This window comes from Cupressus sempervirens, chromosome 7 (assembly GCF_028749045.1).
Source record: "Cupressus sempervirens isolate cs-2001-9-10 chromosome 7, ASM2874904v1, whole genome shotgun sequence".
Lineage (NCBI taxonomy): Eukaryota > Viridiplantae > Streptophyta > Pinopsida > Cupressales > Cupressaceae > Cupressus > Cupressus sempervirens.
Window position 1 is genome coordinate 846,746,550 of NC_143124.1, and position 14,889 is coordinate 846,761,438.

The following is a 14,889-nucleotide window of genomic DNA, read 5'->3' on the forward strand; positions in this document are numbered from 1 at the left end:
AGAAGACCAATATATGATATGTTCAGGATAGATGTAGAAGACGTGATCACGTAGTGATTATAAAATCATAGAAAATGTATTGCTCGTGTAATTGATGTGTGCGCTCCCCTAATAAATATGTAATTCAACAGTTTTATGCTGGTGTAGGGTCATGTCTATCTCCACGTGGTCTGCTGGTGTAGAGTCATGTCTATCTCCTAACATATTATATCCTTAGTGCTGATAATACATAAATATTTCTGTGATGACAGACAGGTAATACAACCAAGGTATGAAAATTACGAAATTTTCCAAGCTTAACGTGCTCTTTGATGCCACACATATTTGATCTCACCTGAGTCTTTGATGCATTCATTGTTGGCAAAATGTTCTAGATGAAATCTGTAAATCACACTACAGCAGAGACTCAATTTCAATATTACATTCGCATAAATTCTTGCAGCAACAAGACACATCAGTATGTTTGATCCTTTCAGTGACAAGATATTATCATATGTGGTACCTGTTGTGTTTAGAAAACTGCCAAGGAAAGCCATTTCCATAATATACAGAGCGGCCTCTGTATAAAATGTTACAAATTACTTACTAAGTTTCTCTTCTGTCTCCTATAGTCTTCATTGCAAATTACAGTTTGAATATTTCATCCAATAACAAGGCACCATGAACATTTCTCTGTTTAATAATGTAACATACCAATTTTCCTAATCAAGTTTCAATCTAGAAATAAACTGATTTCCTAATTCATTTCTTATGACTATGATTCCCATCAATGGTATAAACTGAAAATTTAAAACTCCTTTCAATATTCATAACATATTCTACCTAGTTTACAAAATGAAATGTTAATATGTAATTTCATAACGAGCTGAAAGTAAATATCAGATGTTCCTGAAATGATATATCAAATTAAGACATTATTCAATGAAATCAATTATCTACTTCTAATTATTCAACTGAATTTAAGCAATAGTTATTCTTGAAAGGAATACGTAATTAAAGTAAAAACTATTTGCAAATGCTATTTGTAAAGTAAAGAGCTTTCATTTTGAAATGAAATAACTAAACATTGGAGGTTGAAAGAACATACAACATAATTTGTGAAACTTCTTTTACTTGTTGTTCAAGCCTTGGCATTGGTGAGAGGAGAAGCATTGACATAGGCTTAACCTCCCAACCGTGGACCATTACTTATCCCCACTTATTCTAATTTAATAGAACGGCCCTCCCTACCCTGAGGTCGAGCTTGGGATGTTCATTAATCCAACCATCAGAGTATTCAGGTGGGTTGAAGTCCCAATAGTTATTCGACAAAATAACTGAAGCATCTAGACTATCAACAAAGATCACTTGTTCAACAAATCAGCCTAATTCCACCCTAGCCAAGGATTTCAGAAATGTGGGTCGACAAACCCGATCTCCACTCGGCTTGACAACATCCTTTATGAGTGGAACATGCATGAGCTAATGCATTATTTATTATATTATTTATTTGATTCTGATGTCATTCTTGTTTTGTAGATATCTCTACACCTCCTCACTTTTCTCAGGCCATCAAGCCAATGATTCCTTGGTGCTTTTAGATTAAAAATCACAAAGATGCGTTACACCTTCTTCACCACATACTGGCATCTTTGCCTGGTGAAATCCTTGGTGTTTTGATTTAATATCTCACTCTCAATTAAATATATATGTATCAGGATGAAATTGATTTCCATTTGGAATGATAACATTTATGCCTTGGGCCACAAATGGATTCAGAGAATTTCTTTTTTTATCATTTCACATATTCGGTTATACATGGATCGACAAGCTTTTATGCATAAAACAATATCATATTATCACAAGGAATTCGACAGACTGTATAAGCAATATCATATTATCTCAATGAAATCGTCAGACTTGGAAAAGGAAAATGGACAACTTTATGCTTAAAACAATGTCTTACTATTGACGGCTTTAAGGAACAAATTCTGAATAAAAATAATCAAGTGTAAAAGAAGGTTATGGGTTGCATCAAATATCTTACATGACCAAAAATCTGAGTTTAGACTTGCACTGGAATGAATTCACCAATCCTGCTTCCTGATCTGCAGTTAAATGGAAATGATTTAAATTGGGAAAAGAATGAAACGAAACATAGGTGACTAGATAAAGATATTGGAGTAGAGCTCAACTTCAATGGTGATATTTCGTAATGAGTTCGATTGCCAAGGAAGGAAGGATGCCAAAAGAGTTGAATGCCGAAAGACGTTTAAGGAATTCATAATATAGATTGAGCCTGCCTCTACGGCTTCCTACAATTACAAGACTCAATTCAAAAGCCATTCAAAACGACTAAAAAAGAAAAGAAAGAAAGGAGGGAAAAGTGAGAAAGAAAGAAGATGAAAGGTTTTAAAAATTAATAGTATTTTATTATTGTTTTATTTTCTCAACTATGCTTATGTGTACGTAATGATAGGGTGGCATCATTGGATTATTAATTTATAATGTAATGGTGTCATCTTATTATTATTTACATATGATCATATTTGAGAATGTAAAATAATAATTAAATAATATTAATATTTGATAATTCTTTAAAGGTAAGAATTTATGTTTATTTTATATTATTTATTATAATGTTCCACTTATAGCTCATGCGGTTCCACCATGAAATATGTTGCCAAGTCTTAGTAAACCTTGCCAAGATGGTTTTAGGTCAAACTTGTCGATTTTGATGACTGAGCTATTTGACCAACCCCTTCCGATGACCCCATTTCGCAATGCTTCCCCTCTCTCTTCAGTCTTCATCCTGTAATCGTTCAAAACAACATTCTCGCCAAGACAATCAATTCAAGATTTATAAATTGCTAATTCAAAATCATCAAGTGATCGTTAGGGATTTCATCAATATTAGAATAACTAACTTTATAGGCTCATCATATATGTACAATGGCTATAATTAACTAACTCAATTTCACATGATCATGAATATATTGATACAACGGGTATAATTAACTAACTCACTTTCATATGATAATTAAATCGATACAATGGCTATAATTAACTAACTCAATTTCACATGATCATGAAGGAATAAACAACGGCTATAATTAACTAACTCATTTTGACATGATATAACAACATCTATAATCAGTTAAAAATTTTAGGGCAAAATTTGGGATGTAATAAATAACTTGTAGAATAGTTCAAAATCCTTTTATTTTATTTTTTGAAACTTCATAGGCCTTTGAGGAGGGCCTGCGTTGATACCATGTTAATTTTATAGGATGCTTTTTTGCAAATGTAATAACATTGCTATTTTTTCTCTGTGTTAAATGCAGATTCAAATGTATATAAATATGTGTAGAGGAGACATGTCTTATGAAGAATATTAATATAAATAACCACATATATATATCTATAAAAGAATATTTGTCTAAATGATGATTTACCATCAACAATGTATCTCATGATCGAATCAATCCGACTGAAGCTATAGACTGAACATATTGTTATTGCTATTGTTAGTACTTCCCCATGCATTATTCCTATACCCTCCAGGTGATGTATCCATGTTGGTGTTCCGTGGAGGAGCAGAGGGTGGTGTGGTTTGTTCCCCTCATGCAAAGAATACCTGTGCATTCCGTACTTTCAGATAATAATGGCAGTCCTTGATTGAATGTCCTAATACCTGACATATGTCACAAAAAGCTTTTATGGGAAACTATTTTTCATGTATCCTTTTTCACAGTTAGTGCACCATAATTCTTTCCTTTCTTTTTTCTCCTCCTTCCTTGCTGCCATTTCTTTCATCATCCTTCTCATATATTTTCTCAACGCTTGTATTGTTTTAGACTCATCCTCGCTTTCTTTTGAACTCTTGCGTCCACTTCCGTGCCTCCGCCTTTTGAGATTTTGCTTTCACTTTCAATGTCCAATAGCAGAAGTGCATGCATTCAAGAAGGATGGTGGTGGTACTATTTATATTTTCCTATGTAGGGACGGAGTTAGCCCCTCAAGGAATCATCTTTTATTCAACTCGTTTGTTGGTTTATGGTCCAGTTTCCCGATCAATTCCTTCATCTTCCTACTATAGGCTCTTATGGATTCATTCTTATCTTGACTTGTATTATATATTTCTGTTTCTATCTCATCATCATCCTTTAAGAGTCTAAATTCTTCCTGAAAGGTTGTGCGGAGATCCTTCCATGTATTTTTCTTCCTAGTCTCCAAATCTGTGTACCAATCAGTAGCGATGCCCCTTAGGGTGGTTGGAAATGCCTTTAACCACTCATCTGCATCGTTCTCTCCATTAGCTTGCCATATGGTTATGCACGCCTAACAATGTCATGTTGGATCCTCCAATCCTTCTCCTGTGAATCTAGGAAGTTTTTGCTTGTCCATTACCATCCTGGTTCTCCCACCCTCCCTTGGTTGTTTCCTCTTCCAGGACAATATTCCTTTTTGTCAAGACAATTTTCCTTCCTACTGGGACATTTTCCCCTCCTAACAAGACAATTTTCCCTTCTGCCATGATAGTGTTCCCGCCTACTGGCATAGTCTTCCCTCTTGTTGGGATAGTGTTCCCTACTAACGGGAGTGCTTCTTGAGTGCCTACTTCTCCTTGTCCTTGTACTTCTTCCTCTGTGTGACTAGAGTTTTGTTCTTGGATAGTGTGGTGCTATCCACGTGCTTGGGTTTTGGGGTTCATCCATCCCTCCTTCCTTCCTCATTCTTCCCAAATTGCCAAATTGGTCATGCTCCTTATAGTGTTTTCAATCAAGTTTTCTTTAGTTTGCATTTGGCACATGAGTTTGATTACTAGCTCCTCTGAGACGGTGACACCATTCTTCTTGCTCCCCAGTATGTAGAGTCAATCGTAGGGTAGTTTCCCCTTTAGTTTCTTCTTCCTGTACTGGCCTTAGGTCCTTATTTGGGATTAGGGGCATGAACTGCTTTATTGTCTTGTTGTTCTCCTAGGATTTTCCCGTTGTTGGAATTCACGAGTACTTTTGGGAAACTGTTGGAGTACTTGCTATTTGATCTTCCCTTGTTATTTCTTCCTCTTCCCCATCAATGTTTGTGACTTGTACTTGTGGTAGGATTGGTTTGCCTATCACTTGATCTCGTTTGTCGTAGGACCTCCAGGCTTGAACTTAGGTAGCGATGCCAAAAATGTAGAATGGTTACAATATACTCGATATGAATGTAATGTTATCAATATCAACATAAGAAACCATTACCAATACTAAGCATAACAAATAATTGTGAGGGAAAAACAATCTTCTTTATTGATTACCTAAAATAACAATTACATAATTCATGTTCCAATGTTCTTAAATAGAGGTTGGTTGGTTAGGGAGACCAACTGACACATCCCTTCGCTACTTAACTACCCAAACCCAAAACTAACTTTCTTTAATCACATTATTGCTTTATTATGCCTTACAAAAGCAAGATGGGCATATAGGCAATGTGCAATGGATTGATCAACAAGCTCTCTTGCCTCCATTTTAAATGTGGTGTCCAATGGATCTCTTTTGGGGGCAATAATTTCTACTTCTTCCTCTTCCTCTCTCGGTACATGTGCTTGCAAGAATTGATGTTTGGAGGATACAATTGCTTTAGTGGGTAATTGCATTGTTTTCTTTTCAGATGGAGGTTGATAAAAACTTTATTTGATCTTTAACCAATTTATCAACAGCTTCTTGTTCTTTTAGATATGAAGCTATTTGTGCATTAGACATCCCTTTCCCATCTGTGTCTTTGCATATTGCATTCCATTGCCCGAAGGGCCAATAAAATGAAGCTTGACTCGGGAATATGAGCTATCAAATGGTTTTCCTTTGTTACTTTGTCAATAGTTACAAACATATGAGCCACCTCTTGAAACTTTTGATACTCTTGTGGTATGTCTTCATAAAGGAGATCTTATACCAACTTTGAAATTATCGATTCCTTGACTACCAATTGCAACCATTCTTGCACAATACAATCTAATTTCTTGCAATAATAAGAAATTAAATGAATTTAAATTAGAAAAAAATAATGAACATCAAGCACACAAGTGGAAAAAAATGATACAAAAATACAAAAATAGATAGTAGCTAAATGTGTTTCTTTAATTTTTATTTTAAATGAAAAAAACATGATTTTGTTTTCCCAAACTTGAAAAAAGTCATCATGATTTCAAAAAAGTACATTAAAAGACTCAAGAATGGGATCAAATGCTTATCTTAGATGCTTAAACTCCTTTGTGGAAGCTATCTCCCACCCTCCGAATTATCCTCTTTGAAAATAATCACCTTGCCTTCAAAATGTCAAAATAGAGACCAAATGAGAAGAGAGCCTAGCTGCAAACAAAATGATTGAGTGGCCTCTTTTATGGCCATTTTAGGTTTAGGAGCATAGAAAAAGAATAAAACAATTAGCACATGCACATGGATGCACCCAGATGCACACGGATGTGCCTAGATGCCACAACACATCCACATGCATCGAAGTGCCCAGGATGTGCTTCTGAGTGGCATAAACCTAGTACCGAGCTCCGCCTCCCCTTCCCTAGCCATCCCCTTCTGCCTCTAGGGAAATTTAGCAAGGATTTGTAACCTATAGTTGAAGTAGTTCACATAGGTCTGGGACCTAAAAGGTATGGTTGAATAACATGAATTGATTGCAAACCACATGGGACAAGTATTATAGATCATAGGTGAGGGCGATGATTCTATCACGATTATGTTCATGGGTGATAGTCGTTTCTGACTGTAGGAAATTGCCTGAAGCTAACTAATTCTTTTGGATCAAAATACTGTTTTGCTAATGTTTATGTTATCTAATTATCTAAAAAATAGGTAGTTTTGATCGCCAGTGTCTATCCAGCCATCAGAAACTTAAATTTTACTGAGGAGAGTTTATAAAAGAACTAATTCTCTCCTTTGTAAGATTTAGGTTTCTGATGGTTGGACAGATGTCTCCGTTTACATCAGCTGAGTATGGCTGTCAGCCATAAACTTTTCCAGTAAAGGACTACATACAAAATGCCGTGGCATAAACACAAAATAGCCTGTGGCAGGCCAGCTACCGGATGACATACATTACAAAAAATGGCTTGTATTAGTGTAAAATCCAAAATCTTAGGCAGCTTTCTCCAAGCTGTTTGTGTAGTTTGACACAGTACACCAGTGTAGGGGAACTCCCAAATTTCCTTTTCTATTTACATGCCCATTTAGTATATTTATTTATTCAATCTCCTTTGCTATATTTTGTTTATAGAGAATGTCTAATAAATACCTGCGTTGATAACTACATCAATGATGGATTCTGTGGGTTATGTGCCTAAATGAATTTAATCAATTTACAACTGTATTAAAATTTTGAACCAGTAGAGGAAATAAACATTTAGTGGGGTACACAATGAGCAAAACAGTAGTTGATCTGGAGCAAATCATTTACTTCGACAGTGTCAGTAAATGGAAATTTTGCAATTCAATGGACTTAATGGGGATCTAAACTTTTCTACATTCTGCTCGGCCCTCCAGTGCATTCTCTATTTGCAGGAAATTCTACTCGTCTCTTAGAATCAAAACAATTGGTAGGCATATCTATCTTCTGCCAATCTCCACCTTCAGAGTCTTCCTTCGATGGGAAGTTTAACAAACATAACCCATCAGAATGTCAAATCAATGCACAAAGGAACAAAATTGTCTTCACATTCCTCTAATGCAACCTAAAGCATGAGGCCAACACCAAAGTAGTGAGAGATATACTTATGAAACAACAAAGACCTCTTGTGTAGCAAGTAATCTTTTGCATGTCAAATAAGATCCACTTGTGCAGCACTTAGGATCTTGTCCCACAGTTGCTAACATTCAACATCTTGTGGCATATCTGCTAGAGTGTGGAGCTGGGCCTCCTTCCAAATCCAAACTTTTCACAGTTTATGTATCACACCTGCCTAACCAGGGTGCTTTTGGTCCCCAAAAGCCTTAGAATACCTCATACCATTAAATGTAATTGGAAACCTTTCAATCTACACATCTTTCAGGAGTCTCGTCTAACAGTTAGTGGCACCATGCTATAACCTAGTAGATACAATCTCTACCCTCTCTGAAATGAAGTGAATTTTGTTGCATTAATTCTATTATTCTACTGATTCAGTATGTGACCTTTATAATGAGTGATCCTTGGATAGGCAGCTTGCACTCTTGATGTTTCATCACCTTTGCAATGGTTCTATCCTGGCTTTGGCTTTTGTTCAAATGGCACTAAATTTAGCTGTTGTGTCTTGTTCAAATGTAGTTAATTAAACTTCCATTTAAGAAGAAGAATGGGAAAAAGAAGGAACTTAGTTTTGCTTCATATTCAAGACAGGCTTCAGTTTTGTCATTTAAATACTTCTTGATTCGTCTAGTTAAAATCGTGATATGGCAGTATGTTAGTGATCTTACAGTAAACTTTAATGCATGACATTACAAGATTCTGGAAAAATATATTTTGTTATAAATTGTTTTTGCTTAGATTTTTAAGACAATTGAAGGTACATTGGCATTCTTTATGACTATGATTGGAGATTCATATGTCAGTGCCCTTCTACTTTTGGTGCATTATTATTTTGCCCTTATATATATTATATTATTTGATGACATACAAATAGTTTCTGCTTAGACTTTTAAGACAATTGATGATACTATTCCTTGTGCCTATGATTAGAAGGTTAAATATTACTATCCTTTTACCTTTGGTGAATCATTTTTTTGCCCTCCTATAGCTGATTTTTGTTGTTGACAAATTTGTTGGTTCTATCCGGTGAGATCTATTCAAGGTATACAAACTAATTTATTACCCTTTTTATAATATCCAGGAATGGGATGCAGTAATGTTGTCAAACTATTCTTTGGAACAGCAGTTGCATACAGCAAGACAAGAACTTAGCCATGCATTGTATCAGGTATGTTGCAAATGCATTTTCGTCCAAATGTTAATTATTGTTGTATAGTTTCATAGCCATGCAGTTGTTCCCATTTCATTATACAGATACCATTTTGCACAAGAGCTGCTAATCTGGCATGTTCATCATGCAAGAAATAATGCATGGCCAAAATCATGGTCGATACAAAGGAAATAACATTGTAAGGAAAAGAACATGCAGCAATTTTTACAATGTTTATAGCAACACAGATATTGAGTATTAGACATTGTTCTTATGGTTGTATTCAGCTGCTTTTGATGTTTTTGTTTTTCGCATCTCATGTTAAAGAGTATATTTTATAAGGTGCCATTAAGTAAAGGAACCTGTAAATTGTCAAAAATATATAAAAAAATATTCAAAACAGCTGGACATAGAATTGCTAATTTTCTGCTTTAGGTCTGTTATGACTTATTTATCTTTCACCAAATATACATGAAGATTGACGTTTAAATTTTCTTAGATTCCATCGGAAATGATGTAAAGATGGATACCAACTCATTATCAAATCCTCTTACATCAAAATGCTTTTTCCAATCATATATTTTTATATTGCACTGTAATGATGCAATAATGTATGTTGGTATTGATGCATTGGTACACATAGTAGCACAATGTACACATGTTTTCAACAGTCTGCTGGTAAAGTGACAATGTTGGGGAAAGTTGTAGTGCATGAAATTTCCTGGAAAATTGTTTGTTGTAATATGCCCGTTACATATGCATCAGTGATTTCTTTCATGCGACATCTATAGTGATAGTCTCTTTCTTATCTGATTTAAGCATGATTTTGTTGCCTCCAGCATGATGCTGCATGCCGTGTCATTGCAAGACTTAAGAAAGAGAGGGATGAAGCGAGATCATTGCTATTACAGGCAGATAGACAAATTCCAATGGCTCCGTCTACTGTGCCTGCAATTAGTGCTCCATCTTTAAGCAATGGAAAGCGAGGTCTGATAAAATGTGCCAAGTTTTAATGCATTTACTTTTTTACTATTCCTCTGTTGTACTTTTGTATCTTTTCATTTACATATAGAAATAAGAATTGAATTTGATTGATCTTTTCATTCCCAGCTGCTGAAGGAGACGATAACCTGGCTCCACCCACTAAGAAACCAAAGCAAGGCATCACACCTGAAATCATCAAAGAACTCACGGAGTGCAATGCGATGCTTTCCAGCCAGCGTAAAAAGCGCCAGGTTCATTGGATATCTTTTCTTCTTTAAGAAAATGACTCTTTGTGATGGAGAATGGCTTAACAGTATTTTGAATATAATGATATATGATTATATTGTAATGTCTATTCATTTTTGAGTATTGATTGTGTCAATGTAAAGGAGCTTGATATTGGTGATTATTAATTTGTCATTTATGTATTGGCTTGCACTCATTTCAGTTAACTGCTCATGTAGATTTCACCAACTCTGGCTTCTGTTGAGACATTGGAGAGGTATACGCAGCTGTCCAGCCATCCACTTCATAAAACTAACAAGCCTGGCATCTTATCAGTAGATATTCATCCTTCAAAGGTATGCACGCTATAAATATGTCGTCAAAGATGTAATTATTCACTGTCATCAAATATACTCTTGAGGATAAATAATTTTTAATTTTTTTTATTAAGGTGACTGTATTAATGAGTCTTTAATGTTCCATGGTGATGTGTTTCTGACCCTCAAACGCCCATCCCCATCCCAATCCCCAATGACATTGATATGGCAGGAAAGCAGGAGAATTCTCTGAGCTGTCTGTAAATATCTAAAACTCTTCAAAACATTTCTGAAATGAGTTACAGAAATAAGAAACACTGTAGGGACATTTGGCTGTCCCCAAGATGGCTGGGGACATCTGAGACATCCCTTGACTTTCCTGGGGAGGATCAGACATTTTTGACAGCACAGTAATTGTTTTCGATAAGTATTTTCTTAGTTTGTAACATAAAATAAAGACTGCTAAATATATCATAAGAGCGTTATACCATGTATATTATAGCAGTGTTATAACAGCAGCAATAAATATATAATGACAGCAGTATAATAGAACTAGAGTTACTCGGAACAGCACTGAAAGCAAAAGCAGAAAATATATTATGATTCAGATTCATAGCTAATGATATAAGTTATATGACAGTTAAACTATCAGCAATAATTTTGATTTCTTGTTTCATTGTTTAGATAAGTCTCCAAGTTCAATATTCTTGACATGTCATTACAGTACATTATCATTGTCGAATGGAAAAGAGATTAAAGGTGCTTCACAATGGTGTGTACTATGTGGTATTTGTGAGAAGTGTAGGCAAATGACATTTTCTGCAGACAACATCAATCAACATTTAAAGTTGAACTGTCATGCTATATTGCTGCTGTAATGCTTCTCTCTATTAACTTGTAGAAATCTTACTCTGTCTCTTTCTCTAGGCATCTACCTTTCTGCCCCTGAAAAATGGCCCTTCGGCTACCATTCTGAAAATGTATTCCCCGACATCCAGGTTCAAGAAATGGTACATAACATAGGTCTTTATTTTAAAGTAATGGAAATTTTAAGGGAAATATGCACTTCAGAGGTTATAAAGTACAACAAAATAATTTCGACATTGATTCCAGTCATTTAATGCTGTAAAAAAGCTAATTTTTTATTACATTACATTAAAATTTCATGTGTTTTAAACAGTTTTTTTTTGTTGTCTATTAACTAGTCTGGGCAATAAATGAGCCCAGCTAGTAAGACCACCAATAGTGGGCCTCATACAATCACATAACACCTTCTGCGAAAAACCAAATTTGTCCACTGCAGTTCAATCTTCAATGTCAATACTATTGGAATATTATTATTTTATTACTGTAATGGTTATCTTTTGTATATAATGTAATTTAGTTAGATAAGATCGATTCTTATTAGAAACTTTCTATTTTGCACACTTATAAAATTCTTTATAATGATTTATCTGATCATTTGTTAATAGATCAAATATTTTACTATTACTTCGCATAAAATGGTATCAGAATTTGTTTTTTCCCCTAAACTTTTGATTTTGAACAATATTAAAAACCTGGAAATAACCATTTTGCTGGGCCTATTTTTTTTTCTTTGTTGCAGTTTTTGTGATAAATCTGAATAGTGTTTCACATTCCTTTGTGATGCCATATTTTCCTGCAACTGTCGCTTGTTTTTCCTCTCCCATTCGTGTGACTCTCTTTCTGAAAGTCGGGTGATTTATTCTGCTATCCACACCTCTCCTGCAACTTGCATTTGTTTTTCTGGGGTGTCATTCCTCTCTGCAAACCACAATTTTTGTTCTTCAACCCCACTTCTTTGCAACTCGGTTCTTTATCTGGGATTTTTAGGGCCAACAATGACCATTGCTGCAATGTGCGGTCTTCCCTTGGTGATTTTTGACCATCATTTTTGTCATTTGTTCTTGCAGACGGCTCGTTTTATTCTCCGCACAAAGTTTTCTGGTTCATCCATGGCCTTGTAGGGTTCCTGCATTTTCGAGTAGGGTTTTGACCCCTCAGTTCAAGCAATTTTTTTATTGCAGATTCCTTGTTGGTTTCTTGAGATCTCAACTAGGTCATCGACAGAACTTTTGGGGACCTTGGTTTCCATGCCTCAAATTCTGTACCAGTCAAATTTTTATTCTAATTTCAGTTTCTTCCGAAGTTTTTAAAGATCTCTTTTGGATCTTTGCCAGATATTTCTAGGTCATTCGGAAAATTTTCTCGAAATCTGTCTGTCGTACTCCATTGCTTTTCTGAAGTCTATCTGCATCTACTTCTGTTTTCTGCGTTGTGATTTGTGTTTCAGAATCCGTGCTACACCTCTTCTTTAATTCTCAAATTTTGGGAAATGTGCAAGATGCCATCATTGACAAACTTAATGTTAAGTAGGGAATAACCATGGAGGAAACTTTGTAGTTAAGTGCGCTCAGGCTGGAGGAGTACTGGGATGGGTTACCTCTCGGGAAGTCCCGGTGCTTCACCCCTGTGAGCATCACCTAGATCAAATGAGTGCTAAGTGTTCTAGTTATTCTCATGAGAGATGGATTCGTGTTGAATCACTACTCATGAAACATGGGTCAATGAGTTTGACTCAAAAATCACACAGTTAAATCTTGATAGCAATATCACAATTTGACTTGCTGTGGAAATTATCTCCTACTTGTCAATTGATGAGCTTAAGGGGCTTTCTAATGAATGGTTCATAAGGCATAACACTTGGTGAAGGTTTTGCAAATGGGGTTGCAAGCTTTGGGTTTAACCATGGAGGAATCTCTGTAGTTAAGCGTGCTCAGGCTGGAGCAGTACTGGGATGAGTGACCTCCTGGGAAGTCCCGGTGCTTCACCCCTGTGAGCATCACCTAGATCCAATGAGTGCTAAGTGTTCCATTTATTCTCATGAGAGATGGATTCATGTTGAATCACTACTCATGTAACGTGGGTCAATGAGTCTGACTAAAAAATCACACAGTTAAATCCTGATAGCAATATCACAATTTAACTTGCTGTGGAAATTATCTCCTACTTATCAAATTGATGAGTTTAAGGGGCTTTCTAATGAATGGTTCATAAGGCACAACACTTGGTGAAGGTTTTGCAAATGGGGTTGCAAGCTTTGGGTTTAACCATGGAGGAAACTTCGTAGTTATGCGTGCTCAGGTTGGAGTAGTACTGGGATGGGTGACCTCTCGGGAAGTCCCGGTGCTTCACCCCTTTGAGCATCACCTAGACCCAATGAGTGCTAAGTGTTCCATTTATTCTCATGAGAGATGGATTCATGTTGAATCACTACTCATGAAACATGGGTCAATGAGTTTGACTCAAGAATCACACAGTTAAATCTTGATAGCAATATCAAAATTTGACTTGCTATGGAAATTATCTCCTACTTATCAATTGAAGAGCTTAGGGGGCTTTCTAATGAATGGTTCATAAGGCACAACACTTGGTGAAGGTTTTGCAAATGGGGTTGCAAGCTTTGGGTTTAACCATGGAGGAAACTCCATAGTTAAGTGCGCTCAGGCTGGAGTAGTACTGGGATGGGTGACCTTCTGGGAAGTCCCGATGCTATACCTCTGTGAGCATCACCTAGATCCAATAAGTGCTCAGAGTTTGATTTATTTTCATGAGAGATGGATTCATTTTGAATCACTCCTCATGAAACATCGGTCAATGGGCTTGACTTAAAAATCACACAATTAAATCCTGATAGCAATATCACAATTTGACTTGCTGTGGAAATTATCTCCTACTTATCAATTGATGAGCTTAAGGGGCTTTCTAATGAATGGTTCATAAGGCACAACACTTGGTGAAGGTTTTGCAAATGGGGTTGCAAGCTTTGGGTTTAACCATGGAGGAAACTCCCTAGTTAAGTGCGCTTAGGCTGGAGTAATACTGGGATGGGTGACCTCCTGGGAAGTCTCGGTGCTTCACCCCTGTGAGCATCACCTAGATCCAATAAGTGCTAAGTGTTCCATTTATTATCATGAGAGATGGATTCATGTTGAATCACTACTCATGAAACATCGGTCAATGAGTTTGACTGAAAAATCACACCGTTAAATCTTGATAGCAATATCACAGAACTTAATGTTGGAAGGCGATTGAAGATTCAACCACAAAAAATATAACACATGGAGCTTGGAAGTAGTGCATGGTGACAATCTTTGAATAGCGCTGCCTTGTACAATTGTTTTGGACATAGAGGCTCATTGTACCTCAATCCAAGCAGACCAAGACAAGTTTAATAATTGGAATAGAGAAGCTATCATGTATCTCAAGCTCTCTGTCATAGAGGATTAGTTGCCTCAAATTCTTTTTGGCAAGTCTGCAATAGACATTTCGAAGCATCTGAAGGAGTTGCATAAGACATCTGATGAAAGTTGAGCATTCTTTCTAAAGAACCTGCTGTTGTCCATCATAATGGATGAATATATGCTTAGA

The 14,889-nt window shown here is 36.0% G+C and overlaps 1 protein-coding gene across 3 annotated transcripts in view; it reads left to right on the forward strand.

The window, feature by feature from the left end:
* The window catches only part of LOC149550069 (pre-mRNA-processing factor 19-like), a 59,985-nt gene that overhangs the window by 34,486 nt on the left and 10,610 nt on the right, over positions 1 to 14,889 (forward strand). For all 3 annotated transcript variants that reach the window (XM_089793212.1, XM_089793213.1, XM_089793211.1), the window contains 4 exons: positions 8,843 to 8,929; positions 9,751 to 9,898; positions 10,022 to 10,146; positions 10,360 to 10,476. In XM_089793212.1, the coding sequence (XP_089649338.1) occupies positions 8,843 to 8,929; positions 9,751 to 9,898; positions 10,022 to 10,146; positions 10,360 to 10,476 (477 nt within the window). The remainder of the gene's footprint in view (positions 1 to 8,842; positions 8,930 to 9,750; positions 9,899 to 10,021; positions 10,147 to 10,359; positions 10,477 to 14,889) is intronic.